A 14847-nucleotide genomic window follows, 5' to 3' on the forward strand; every position below is an offset into this window, starting at 1 on the left:
ACAGAAGCTAATTTCAAGGTGTCAAATTTAAGTTGTGCTTCATAAATAAGGCATTTTTATAACAACTGAAGGTAACATGGTTACTTTATTGAGCTGTAACATTACACTGCGTGCCTGGAAAATACATAACACCTCTTCCCTTTAATAGAATTTCCTCTATTGGAAGGGATAATTTACTACTGCTCCCATTTAGTGGCCTGAGAATAGCTGACAACTAATCTTCAGTGACGCTAAAATCTCTGAAGATCCCTTTCATTGATGTTCTTTCTAACTATTGCCATAATATTTAGGAAGTGATACTGATACGCACCAAGACTTACAACCATTTGGCTTTAAAAGCAGATTGTGAGTAATCCTCCAAACTCCTCTTGTCTTAGCCAATTTTATGGTAGTATTCCCTTTTGTTGATTTTTTCTTTGCAGCAGGAGAAATCCATTTAGCTGTGTTAGTACTATGTTAACATCTATAGATGATCTATCCAATCCAATGTGGATATCAGATCCATTGTTCTTTCTAGCTGGGTCCATTGATCCATCTTCTGAGACCGTGGCTTTATTTTGCTGAGGGTGGTTGATTTTTCTTTGGAAGACTAATCTTGCAGTATAAAAAATAATTAACCACCGGTCATTAATCGTCAGATTCGTTAGACTGTTGTTCCCTAATTGTTAAATGTTTATGTAACAGAAACAGTTCTCAGTTTTTCCACATTACCTAAAGCATGCAACGGTGATCACATTTTCCTTTTGCAGGGAGAAAATCAGGTGTTCTGTTAATCTATTTTGGATATTTAAAATTGATGTCTTTGAATGTTCATTGGAAATTAAATTTATTGATCTCTCAGAGGGTGTGCTTGCATTAGTAGCCTCTGCCTTTATCATTATATTAGTTAAAAATTGACTCAAAATGACAATATTATTGTTTATCGCAATAATTTCTGGGGCAATTTATCATCCAGGAAATACGTTATTGTGACACGCCTAATTACCAGTACATAATTAAAAATACATCTGAATAAGGACAAAATTGCAGCAGTATGGCTGGCAGTGGACTGCTGAAGGTTTATTCATATTAGCTAATATATGATCGTGACAAAAATATAACTAAATGCTTAACACAACAGAACAGGAAATGTTGGTATTAGCAGATATTGAAGAAAAACTGGAAAATAGAACTAGATCAGAGAATTTCTATATATATCAGGGTGAATAGAACGTGATCTTAAGCCACATTAAAGTAGACAGGTCGAAGTTCTAAGGACTGATATTCCAAAATTAGCTAATGGTTCTGGAATCTCTAACACATGCAAGTCTTATAATATTGTCTTTGCACTGTACTTCACAAGTCACATGTATATTTGTGTAAAGTCGAGGCAAATCTCTGCAACTCCACTTTAACACCCTTGGGCATTCTTTGTTCTAGGATGAAAAGTAAAGGTTCTAATCGTCTCACATCTCACTCTTAACAACATCCTGCAGGCATGTGACGGCTGTTTTTAAGAATCTCCAGGTCTGCAGAAGTATATGCAAGTCACACTGTAACAAGATATCTTTCCCAACTGCACAGTAAAAAAAAAAAAAAAATTAAATAAAAAAAAAAAAGTGCCGTAAAAACAGGCTTAAAAACACATCCTCACCCATTTATGGAGTCCTCTGTAGAGGATTTCAGACTTCAAAGGCATGCACATGGTAATCTGCTTTAAATGGATGTTTCTGGGCCCTCTATCATAGCTCGATCATCAACTGAGCCGACTTAAACCATGGCTGAAAAAACAATGCTAATAGTGGATAATTATCAGCTTTTACTCAGTCTGCACAGGCTGCTTCATTCCCTCTCACATCACACGCAGAGGCTGGTGAATAAACACAATGGCATGAATAAATAATGACCCCACAATCCTCTTAAGATCCCCAAATGGTGAGCAGGGGGAGAAAAGACAAAAGTTTACTTTTGGTGTTTGAGAGCTAGCGGAGCCTGAAATTATGAGCGACTCATTAGGGCTACATGTGGCTTGCCTGGGGCCTTGCTGAACAAAGATGGCACTATCCCCACCCTGCCTTTTCTCAGTGCATTCTGGGCTTGGCCTAGTAAAATTCCTCAGCATACCCCTAAGAAAAAAACGACAATCCCAATAACAGACAGTAAAGAGCTTATGCACTGCCTCAAAAACCCCAAAATCCTCTGCATCTATCAACCTTCCTCTGAATATTTAAGACTTAATGCTTCCTATATTATACGTAGTCTATAGTCCTTATTTATAGCTTATAATTATTGGCTTTTGTGTCCAAAGCAAACACCTCTGTCAAAAATAATTTCTTCCTCTTATGCTCTCTGGATAGATTATATAAAAACCCCACAGTTTTGTATTTCAGACACTTTGTCAGTGTTGAAGAATTGATTTCTTTGTGCCTGCAGCTCCCACTGAGTGCATGACAGTTCAAAGGCTATCTAAAATACATGCTGTGGAGAGACTTGTGTTTCTGAACGGTTATATAATTTACAGAATAGCAAATCGTAAAGCAAGTTGGAAATATAACCACTGGGGTTTTAAAAGAACTGAACAAGTTATAAAAGTTTGGCCCTGAATGAATCACTGGCAAACCAAAGCATGAGCAAAAGGAAGGAAAGACAAACAATAAAGGGCAAAGGCTTTTGAAGTGTAATTAAGGGGGATTTGGTAAGTCTACAGCAATCCATTTTCCAAATTTCTATAGAGAGAAAGAATTGAAAGAAGTTGGTTCGAGTCCTAGCGCTGTGAAATGGGCAGCTAAACTGTGGTTATCCTTTCATTTTCTGCCAACTCAGAAATGAATCTGAGTAAAACACTTTTTTGACTGAACTTAGTAACGCCCACGCTACAGTAAATCTGTTAAAGGAGGCTAGATTCCAGCATCAATCTGTGTTTTGTAATTCTAGTTTTTAAAGTTAATTACTTATTACCTCAACAAAACCTGAAAAAATTATGCCATTAAACAGTGATGACATGAGAGAGCAAATTCCTAATTGAAGTTGTTTAGAGGAGACCATCACCAATAGCGCAGGAACATTCTTTCTTTCTTGCTTGCTTTCTTTCTAACAAGGGGACAAAACAGAACTTTGTAACATTTCTAATTTGCAATGAGCATCCCCAGATTGTCTGCTTATCCAGGATCGGTTGGGTCAAGTTGTAGCCGACCCCCTGTGCTCCTTTAGGGGTATCCCAATCCTTTCCCAGTCCAACTAAGAAACAGTTCTTAGTTTAGTTCTTCCACACCGTCTCTACCTGGTGGCATGTGCAAGTAACACCGTAATCAATCTCATTATTTTTGTGAACAAACTCTTGAGAAACTTGGGGCAGAACTGTCCCCAACCAACAGAGAGGAGGGAGGGACAGAGAGAGGGACCGACAGATAAACACTGAACAGTACATCTACTTTTAAGCCAACATTTGGCATTTCTGACACAGCAAGCACTGAGGCTTACAGACTGATGGAAAGCAGCTTTTATTTGACCTGCTGGCAAAGCTGTCAATTTGTACAGATAGAGCTACCGTTCCCAGCGTGACAACATTATTCTCAAAGAACCTCTACAAAGCAGAGTGAAAAATGCAAAGATATCCAGCTATTTTCTTTTCAATTTCCAAGCAGTGAAATTTTACTATCATCATTTGGAGACAGAATGAAAGTGAGGTGTAAAAAAAAAAAAAACAAAGAATATTTTAAAAATGCTGGTTTATTATATGCGTGAAAATTCCATTACCACCGACCTTTTATCTGAGCATCATTATTTAGTAATGATAGCTCTTATAACGAGGACTGCCACAAATAAATAATTACATATCTATTTGACTTATCCCTGCTGAGTTCATAGCTCACCTCAACAAAAGCTTCTGCTTTAAATTTTCTAACTTTAGCTTCACTTATCTATCAACTTAACCTTCTGAGATTATGTTATATATTATAACTTTCTGATTAAAATTGGTATTATTATTACTGGGCCTGCTTTTGTACTCAGATTTGCAACAGATTTAAAATGTGTCATTTAACAGAAACAAAAAATGTTAAATTTAAAACAAAGTAAAGTTATAAACAACATTGAAAGCTTGAATCTCAATTATCTGCACCAAGTAGAGCACAGCTTCAAATGTACCAAGATATGACTTCTCACCTAATCTAAGGCCGAGCAAAGAGAGCATTAATCAGAGAAGCAGTCAACATGCCCTGTCAGAGATGCACTGCTCAGGTGGGAAAGAGTATGAAAAGGACAAATATGAGTTGTGCACCCCTCAAACCTGGGCTTTATAGCAAAATAGCAAAGAGATAGTCAATGTTTGAAGAAAACCGCTCCCGGGCTGCTAGTTGCCTCCATCCACACAGGCGTGGAAGAAGGTTCGGTGGTCAGTTGAGATCAAAACTGAACTTTTTGTCCATGGAAAATGATGCATGAGAAAAAACTAGCGTCATCTTGACCACAACAGTCTTGTTGTAAAACTTTGTGTGGAAGAAGCATGCTGTGGGGATGATTTTGCTAAATAAAGAACAAATCTGAAACCAAGACTTAAAAGAGACCTATGAAACAAAATTCACTTTTTGCACAATTTTGCACTTCCATTTGAATCTACTGCCTTTAGAAACAGACAAAGCTTGAAAAACACACAAAAAACATCAAATTCTAGCAATATTTAGCAATAATCTTTTGTAGGACAGGGATTTGAATGCATTCATTTTGATTACTTAATTACATAGCGTTTACAATTTTACGCAATTAATCATATTTTTTTTACATTCAAACGTTCTGGCTGGTGCACCTGTAAAACTGACACACAAGCAACGATGGAGGGCAAAGCCATTTCTGTTTGGCACACCCAGGAGTTATTTTTGCTTCAAAACCAATCTAATGGGATGCTGGAAAATATTATTGTTGTGTTTTTGAAAATACTATTGCTGTGTTTTTCCTTCACTTTAAGAAAAAGATATGCTTTATGTTGGTCTATCACATAATATCCCAATAAAACATCTAATGTGGATAATTGTTTTGCAAAGAAAATGACATGCATAATTTTTATTATGAATGTGATTTCATGTCATAAATGCTTAAGTGTACCTGTTAGCCAAGCTTTTGAGGGCAAAAGAAATGTTTAACTTACTGGTGTATGAACTTTCACAGATTATGAAAGCATAAAAGTTCAGTGTCTAGATGTTTGTCTGAGACATTTACACATCAGAGGTGACTAGTAATGAGGGAATATATTCAGTGAGAAAGTGTAATTGCTTTAACGTTACATTAGAGCAACAGCATGTTATGATCTCCGCTTCCTGAGTTTCAATAACAACTGCTAATTGCTTTCCCTAAAGATAACTGTTCAGAGTTATCTGGAACTTTATTGTAAGGCAGCAATACAATCAAGCCAACCAAAAGACATAAGAAACACAAAGAGATTTTTCGTGCAATTTATTAGTTTGCAAACTATTCATTTATAATTAATTCAATATGTTTTTATTCTATTAGTGTGTATTTTTTTCCTGATTAAATGACAAAGTGCATTTTTTAGTTGATTGGTTCAAACAGACTGACTCAGAAAACCCAATCATGTATCATGTATGTTACACATAACATTCCCCAAAACTAACATTAATATAACATGAGCGTAGATAATTGACAGTGTGTTAAATGGATCTTCCTAAGTGAGGAACAGAAGTGGTAAGCCCGGACCGGGATGATCCTCTGCAGAGAAGCGCTCATCCTGCTCCATGCTGAGCTTTGAGTTGTGGTGAGCCCCCCCGAGCTTTAGTGGTAAGATGGGTCCTGATGTGCTGTTGGTTTAGACAGTGGGGATGAGGGTATGCAACTCCGCAGATAACAGCCCCCAAACTGTCCACAAGGGCCTCTAAACCCCAGCAAATTAGACTGCAAATGAGCCAGAGAATTTTTTCCCCCTACTAATCCATGATCTGAGCGGGGACTCTGCCAAAAATGTAAACAAATAAATAACTTCACAAGAAATACTGGGGGTGAAAATAACCACGTCTGTGAGCCTGGAAACCGCTAGTGATTTCTTTGAAGCCTCATTTTGCCCGATACTCCGCCGCTGCAGTGCAATTCCTGTGACCGCTTCCAAAACAAGCTCCCATGTTGAGCTCGATAAGGAGGCAGTGAAATTACAGATCCCAATCCCACATGAAACACTCTCCCCTACAGCATGAGATCGCATTCTGTATCCGAGATGTCAGACGGAAACGTTGCATCAAACTCTTGCTTTTTGACAAAAGTCATTACGTTTCTATCTGCAGGGAAACCGACACCATTATGTAAAAGTGGTGCTGTGGAAGAATCAGCCTGTTCTTTAGACGTTCAAACATTCAGCTCTGAATTCAAAGCGAAATCCTTTTCAACCCTAATTTTGAACAAAAAATATTGTTTCTAACTAGCATGCAGTGTTTTTTATTTTAAATTAATTTCAGTTTATGATCATATTCAGGGTGGAATTACATGTTTTTGTTTTGTTATAAGGCTGTCACAAAGGACGGAAACTAAACATGACTAATTTACCAGAATAATTTAGTGCACACACAGAATTAAAAGGGAGAACTATGATTAAGAGTAAAACCCTGCAGGGCATTGAGACAAGCTTAAAGAGTCATTCTGTGCCGTCTGTTGAACAATTCGAGGCAAACTAACACACTCAGAATGAAAATTACAGTCTACTGCAACACACCGCAATGTCCGCACCATATGAAACAATGATATCTGCAACACAGTGAAGCATGGAGAAATTGGCTGGTGGCAAGAATCAGAACATTTTCAGCTTGATCGTCCATGACAGGTGATGGGCCGGTCTGAAATCGACAAATCCTATCTTTGGCCAATCAGTGACTGCATCATACAAGGCAGTGGTGAGAATAAAAAATTCTCATACTGAGGAGAGAGACAGCAATTGATAAGAAACTGTGTTTTCAGCGATGTGGTGGATCATGTGTGTGGCTCAATCAGGAGAGAGAGTGAGGAAGAGCGGAACTTGAAGCAGATAATAGGAAGGCTGAATGTCCAGCTAAGCTGCTCTGTTCTTATCATGTTTGAAAGCTCTGCTATGAAACATGCAAAATTAAGATTTCAGCCACCTTTTTAAAATCTCAGACTAAATGTAATTCTTTCAGTGTAGGGATTGAATATTTTTTTATTGAGTTAATTGGAGGGTTTGTAATTAATTAATCGCAACAAATAGCATTTTAATCAAAAATTATATATCAACAAAATAAGCAATCCTGCTCACCCTTCCCTATCTGAGCTCCTACAGACTAGCAGCAGCAACAATTAGCTAAAACTAGGTGGAGCTGTGCGCCTCCTGAGTTTATAAAACAAACTATTTCTCAATTCAACACTCATAAGAACAGTTTTAAATGGCGTAATGAGAAGACCTGTTGTGATGATGTGGTGAAGGCAAAGTGAAAGAAAGAGCAAACGCTTTTTAAAGAGACAGAGGCCCAATTTTGAGGTGTCAAATTATGAAGACAAATTTCTTTTGAATTATGTTTTATACAGACAGCATTTTGTAATTCCTCAAGATAACGTAGTTAAGCTATACTTGATGGTACTATAAAATGGCATTATGTGGGTAGAAAATACATAACACCAACCCTTTAAGAAATCAGGACTGGAAAGAAAGCCAAAAAAAAATTGGCCAGAATATCTGTAAACTTCAAGGTTTCTAAACTTATAAAAGGCTGATTAGTTTTGATTTACAAAAGGCAAAAATATATATATAAAACTGTTTTTCTTATAATATGTTGCCTCACCTATACCACCTTTCCATAAGAAGCCTCGTATCTATGGTTCCGACGACTTGCTGATAAAAGCACTAATGACTCCAGTACTATAACTCTGAGATATCTCATCTAATTGGAAGTCTGATGTTGCTTCCCCCAACACAGGCTGCTGATGCTGAGGCAAAGCTCTGGAGATTCAGTTCAAAGTTAGCACACATCTTAAATGTGGACTGTGTATCAAAGCCATTTGCTCAGACACCTCCAAAGGGTGTGGCCATCAGCAGCGGTGTTTTAGTATGCACAGCCTGCGAGGTACACGACTGATCTACACAGGTTTGCATCAAAGTACAACAGTACTGTTTGTTCTGTGGTTATTTTTGGAAAGTTATCATTATGCCAAGAATGCATTTTTAATGTGAATTCGCATTTTCTTTCATCTGTTGCGACTAAGTAGTCAAGAGAATAATGATCAAAAACATGAGGGGAGAAAAATAAAAATTTCCTGGTTGAAGTTAGTTTTGACATTGTAGAGTTTATGTTTCTGGGATGGTTTCAAGTTCTGTTTTACATTATTTGGTCAATTTAGAAAACCGTTAACAAAAAGTGGATTTTAAATAGACCTGAATTCCTCATAGTAAATATAGCGAGCAGGCACACTATACCACAGAAGATGCTTTTGTATGCAGTGGTAATGTGGTTGGAGCCAGAAATAATAGAACTGAACAAAAGTTCTTTCAATAGTTGGACAGGTGACAGCTGATGTACTTCCCATTCAACTTCAAATCTGCAGGAGATTTGCTTTTCAAAGCCCCTCCGCTTTTTTAGAAGGGAGGCGTAACGCGTTTCACAAGGAACACCTGTCTCTCACAGACACTCGTGCTACGTTCAAAGTTTCAGACGCTGAAAACCACCCCGAAGCGCTTAACCTCAATCTTTCAACAGTTCAAAGTCTCGCAAGAATCTTACACCCTCCAAAAAAAGCACCTGATACAGGTAACAAGGGAATAAATCACTATGGAGTTTTAACAGAATGCATGACTTTTTTTCCCCCCTCTTTGTTTCATGATTCATTAAAGGCAGAGCGTGTGGGAGTCGGTGATGGTGGTAAAAGATGCAGACTGCCACCAACAAATTGAACCCTGCAGCGCTGTCTCCGTCACAGCACGCAGGACTGGGTACCGAGGCCGCCTGATGTTCGTCGCTGCCCTGTGTTGTGCACAAAAAAAAACTATCTAATGTGGTGTAAGCTTGCATCAACTTTAACACTGAGAAGAATGTTTGGTTCAATCTGAGCAACACACTGAACTGAAAATTTACTGTTGACTAGGAATGCACGTGTGTGATTCTAACGGTATAAGCTTGAGTTAAAATACCAGATAATATAAAACAAACATCTACCAAGATCTAAATTAGTTTGTTTGAAATTAAAAAGTAAGAAAGGTTCTTGCTGCTGCTAAAATAACATAATGTTAAATATATAGCACAGCCTTTTACTGTTATTTTTATCTTACATGTGTATGTTTCCAGGTTTTTTTAAAAAACTTTGTGGCTGTGACCTATAGTGAGGTCCGCTCTCTAGTCCGGAAAATATGGCAATCATAAGTTTTCAATCCATCTTTGCTTGCAACTTGAAATGCCATTTTTCAAATAAAAAAAGGTCTTTTATAGACAGAAAAATCTGAAATGATATTCTAAATCCTAGAGATTTATTGAATTGGCTTCTTTCTATTAAAAGGGACTCATTACTTTCCACAATCACCACATGCTTTCTGCGGATGGCTGATTCCTGCGCAGTGATCAGCTTAATTCAAATCAGATGTCCACTGTTGCTAAACACTCACTCTGGAGGAGGGATTGCTGCAAAGCCAATGACCAGATGCAATTGATTGGGCTTCAATAAGCCCGGCACACACTGTACAATTTTGAAAATTGTGCAGAGCCAAGAACGGGTCACACTGTACCAAAACCTCCTGTCACACTGATAGATAATGCCAAACTGCATGACTTGTTGCTTCAGCACTGTTTGATTTGTTCATATATTTTTGGATATATGTTGGGTTCTTCCAAAGTGCCTTCAGGTTGCATTTTTTTTTTTCAATTAGGACCGTGTAAATAAGCTCAACTTAATATAATTAGATTTTAAAAGTATATATTTTTTATCAGTGTATATTTCAATCAATATTATCCTGTTTCTCTGAATATAAAAAAGAAATCTAATGTCTTTCTTAGAGAAAAGTATGCCAAAGCCTGGTATGTAACTGGGTTTGGAATAAGGAACACACACCAACAGCTAGAGAGTTTGTCAAAATGCCTCTGCAGAACCAGGCTTAACAGTCTTGGAGCATGCAAAGCTCAGGCAGTAAAAAAAGCAATCTCTTACGCAATCTGTTGTGACAGTTGTTAGACTCGTGTCTGCCATCGGGGCTGCTAATTTTGTGTCCCTAGCAGCTTTCCTATCACAGCGTGTAACCAAGTCAGTCAAACTTTCGATTATTTTTTATCATATATAAGGTAGCTCCTTTAAGATCCAAACAGGTGCTTTTAAATCCAACATCTTTTTGACCATTTAGATTAAACAAATACACAACCACAATTGCTTTGGGAAAATTAAATTGAATAATGTGAGAAAAGATAACAATGTTTTGTTTTTTTCTGTAGCACTTCGTTCCAAATCCCAATCAGGAGAAGCGATTGTGAACAAGAAATAAACACCTTCTCTGTCTGCATCTAACAAAGCATACAAAAAAAACAAAAACTGTTACATGCAACATTTGCACTTCAGACAGTAAGCTGAAAGAAAAGGGGGCGCCACTCAATTGCACTCCAGAATAAGATCAGAACTTGGCTTTGCGTACATTTATAAATACATCTCCTCAATCAATAAAGAATGAAACTCCCTGGAGGATAGAGTAAAAGAAAGCAAAATAAATACACAACTAACCACCCACTGGAACTAATTACATTTTTGCCATAGAAAAACACCAGAGCCAGTCCCACCAATGTTTTTCTCTTAGAAAGAACTGCGTAGGCTTTAGTGGCATTATTTTCTCTCCACAGGTTATGGAACACATGAATAACACTCTCTGAACGGGCCTTGTGGTTATCGTCTGTTCTGGATCTCATAGTTACAGAAATATAGTAGCCAAGCCACAGTGGTGGGGGGGAAAGGTAGGATTAGAACACACATCTGGATAAGCTGTTACTGGGAATAAACCAAGAAAAGCAAAACCTCCTCTAAACACAGCAGACCGCCTTTTCTTTGTGCCGCTGAGCCTCAGTGAAACGTAGAGTGAGTCAGCAGTGGCAGGCTGCCTTAAGTGTCTTTGAGGGACTCCCTAGGGAAGAGGAGCAGCATGGGGAGGATGAATATGTACATCACTGTACGAGCTCAATGGATGCAATTTTAAGGCTTTCTAACTCGCAATACGGAGAATGCACATTATATTAACTTTCACTTAGGTGTCCAACATAGCCATTGTAGTTTGGGGAGCTAACAATGTGCTAGTGTAGAACCAAAAGGTTGTGGCGTTTGAGTGTTTTTGGACATGACTAACTCCAAGAGGTGCTTTCATTTTACCATGTTTTATAGGTAGTCTTCCAATATGGTGTACTCTTTGCTAGGAAAAGCAGCTAAGATATCAAAATATAAAATGGAAATATGCAAATGTTTTAGGAAACATCACATTGTTTTATTTTTGGGTTTTTTTTTGCAATTCACCTGTTGTTAGGAAATTAATGCATTCATTTTCAAACTTATCAGGGAAATGCTAACAGTCTAACTTTATGCATTTGCTTAACTAATGTTTACACTACACGTTCAGTGTGTTCCAATGAGGATAAGAGTTTTTATCGTTATCACACACCAACTGAAGAGTAATCGTTGTAAAAACCATCATAACAAGGAAGGCATTTTGTTCACAAAACAGAACCGACGGCCTGGAATCAAAGCATCAAGGAAATTGTTCTGAAATTGCTATTGCTTATTTGCATGCATTAAACCAGGGTCAAGAAAGTCACATGTGAAGAGGGGGGAACAGCCCAGCGGCTTGAATACATTAAAGCACACTAAATGGTTTGTTGATTTAAAGAGATTAAAGCACACATAGGAAGGCCTGCTCGATGGATTTTAATTAACTTGCCATATATAAATTGTATGTTATCTGGCATTACTGAATTAAATGCTGAACACAAGTGCTCTTTCTGCTTGGGTGAGTGGAATAAAAGGCTACTTAGAATCTTGATTGGGTCTTACACACGCATGATGCTGCAGCTACGGGGCCCTGAAAACATTTCAGCCTACAGACCCCCTCAACGGCCATCTAAGGAGAGTCTCTTTAATTATGTACAATACAGCCAAGCTCAAGTCCCCTGGCACCTTGGATGATCAAGCTGAGGGATGCCGTGCTCTCTTCCGGAGTCATCTGACCAAATGGATTCCACTTCCAAGAGTAATTTTTGTCAGTTATAATAAGAAGCTAATACATAACATGACGCACGCTGAAATGCAAATGATTCACAGAGTTCTCAGCAAGGATGTGCAGGGCAATTACATTTTTTGCCGCCAGAGCCTTGATGAGCTCCTCTGTCTGTGAAGTACCCCGGGAACAATTTCATAAATCTGCCATATAATATGCATGATTTAGGTTAATGCTTAACGCTGCATCTTATGAAACAGATCTAGTACACCAGAAAAATGAGATAATCCAGTTGAACTCAGACAGAAGTAAGCAAATGTGGAAAATGTTACACTAAGGATGACAACATAATGTTATAAGCAAAGTGTTCAGCCTGCACAGTTTAATGAATATACACCAAGATTCTCTTATTTACATGAATAAATGAGTAACAATAAAATAACAGTATTATTTATTGAAACTATAGAAAAACTGAACAACAATACAGAAATATTGTTGATCCTCTGGTTAAAAGCCAGTGGTGGGCACACTTGCACTAATCCATTAATATGGACATATTAACAGCAGAGCTAACTTTTCATTAGCACTAACATTGAAAACATTTAATGCTTCCCCTTCAATTTTTTGGGATAAATTCTAAAGCACTAATTTATTTGGCTGTTTTGTACACTTTCAGTTGAATAAAGTTCAACATCTGTTTTATAGTTTTTGTCATGCTGTTAAGCATTCTACAAGTAGCTATATGTTGCTATTTGTGTTTTCATTTTGAAGTGGCTGAAGACAGTTAATGTAGCAGTTTTGCGTCCTCTCCTCATGTACTCTACTCATGATTCGGCGCAGCAAATGTTGTTTTTTTTTGTTTGTTTTTTTTTCTGTACCCAGAACTTATCATTTTAGAACAGTTTAAAATCTACTGATGTTCTGCTCGCTTTCTGACCGCCCCCCTGCCGTGGTCAATCAGGCATCAACAGAGTTAGCAATCCTCAACAAATTCAAAGGTTTGTTTTAAAGAATTACTTTCTGAAGCTCCTGAAGTACAACAGAGCGTACAGATGTGCAATAATACATTTGACTTTGTTGTATAGCGCCTCACTGACGCTTGGTGTATATCAATATAGGTGAATTTAATGATTTAGCTTCCACAAACCACCACGTTAGTATATTGCTTCAGCATTAGCAGAACTAATGTTTATGAATAGTGCTGTAAGGTTAGCGCAGCTAACCGGTGCCCACCACTGAAAATCATTCTTACCTCTCATACCAAGGCACAAAAATACTTCCCAAATTCTCCTTAAAGTCACAAACCACAACCTGCCAGGCCGTTTTTCTGCCAAAGTCAACAATGCAATATTGACTGAAACATAATAATGTGCAGAAAAACATCACAATCATCCAGGACTGATAAGATATAGCCCTGCACTCACCTTCTGTCTTATATACAAGACTGATCATCGATTTATCGAAGTTGGATAAATTCTTTTCTGTCAGGTGGTTTTTGCAGCATTATTTCTGAACATAATAGCTCTGCTGGGATAGTTATATAACAATACACTCCAACGTATGACTCATACATAGATTCATGTTTGATCAAAAATGTGGGTTTTTTTCTTTCTTCTTTTTCTCTCTGCTTAAAGTTTCAAAATGTTGTCATTTTTACTGAAATGCTGTTTATCTACCAGATAAAACGTGCAAGAGGCCAGAAAACAACTTAGCTGCCTGATTGTCTGTTTAGGTGGGTATTTCTCTGTATTTTAAAGGCAGCTAAGCTTTCTTAGCAATTTAAAGATAGAAAAATATTAGAAAGGTAAAAAGTGAGCAGTTGAAGCTCATATTCAGTTAAACCAATCTGATAACTCTGTAGTCTAAGAATGGCATGTGTTCTGAGGAAGTTGAGGAGGAAATAAAAGTCAAGTTCCTACCATTTTCTGTGTTCTCGTGTTCAGTGTCGGTGAGTGTTAGGTTGGAGTTGGCCCTGCTGGAGAGGCACGAGCTGCGGCCCGACTTGGTGTTGCTGCGGCCCCACAGCCTGACCACGTGTTCTGGGGACATGATGCCGTCCGTCTCTGTGTCTGCGTCAGAGCCCACGCTGACTGAGTAGTCACGGTGAGGCAGCCCCATGTCGCTCCTGTACGTAGCTACATGCGATGGAAGGCCATCTCCAAAGCCAAGGTCTCGCAGGGAAAAGTCCGTCCCTACAGTGAGATGATAAGCAGCGCTCTGGAAATGAACAGTTGAACTACAAAGCAAAATCAGCAGTTATCTCCACTGAAAGGCAAGAAAGCTAATATAGAGCAGTTTTATTCAGCGTTGAAGGAGTTAAGTATACCGTATATATTTAGAATTTAAACGTCTTATTAGATCTTTTAATTATATTAAGTGCTGCCCCTTATGGATATGTTGTACACATTAAAAAACTGGTTTGGTTTTGCCAGTCAGAAAGAAAAAAATAAAATTTTCATATATTCCCTAGTTTATTTTTTTTATGTCAAATTAAAAAAATATTTACTTTATAATTAAATATTTATTTCACAAGCCAAACATGTAGCTCCAAATTAAATATTTAGCTTAAAATTTGTTTAAATATTTAGGTCCGAACTAAATATTTAGTTTGGAGCTATGACAAAAATAAATAACTAGATAAGCTAAAAATGTTTATTAATTTTTTATTGTGTGACTTTGCACTTTCCTTTGAG

At 37.6% G+C, this 14847-nt stretch overlaps 1 protein-coding gene across 8 annotated transcripts in view; it reads right to left on the minus strand.

Annotated features, from left to right (window-relative positions):
* tenm4 (teneurin transmembrane protein 4) overlaps positions 1-14847 on the minus strand; it is a 225673-nt gene that overhangs the window by 144447 nt on the left and 66379 nt on the right. For all 8 annotated transcript variants that reach the window (XM_044118604.1, XM_044118610.1, XM_044118609.1 and 5 more), the window contains exon 3: positions 14074-14346. In XM_044118604.1, the coding sequence (XP_043974539.1) occupies positions 14074-14346 (273 nt within the window). The remainder of the gene's footprint in view (positions 1-14073; positions 14347-14847) is intronic.

The sequence above is a fragment of the Gambusia affinis genome, linkage group LG06, assembly GCF_019740435.1.
Source record: "Gambusia affinis linkage group LG06, SWU_Gaff_1.0, whole genome shotgun sequence".
NCBI lineage: Eukaryota > Metazoa > Chordata > Actinopteri > Cyprinodontiformes > Poeciliidae > Gambusia > Gambusia affinis.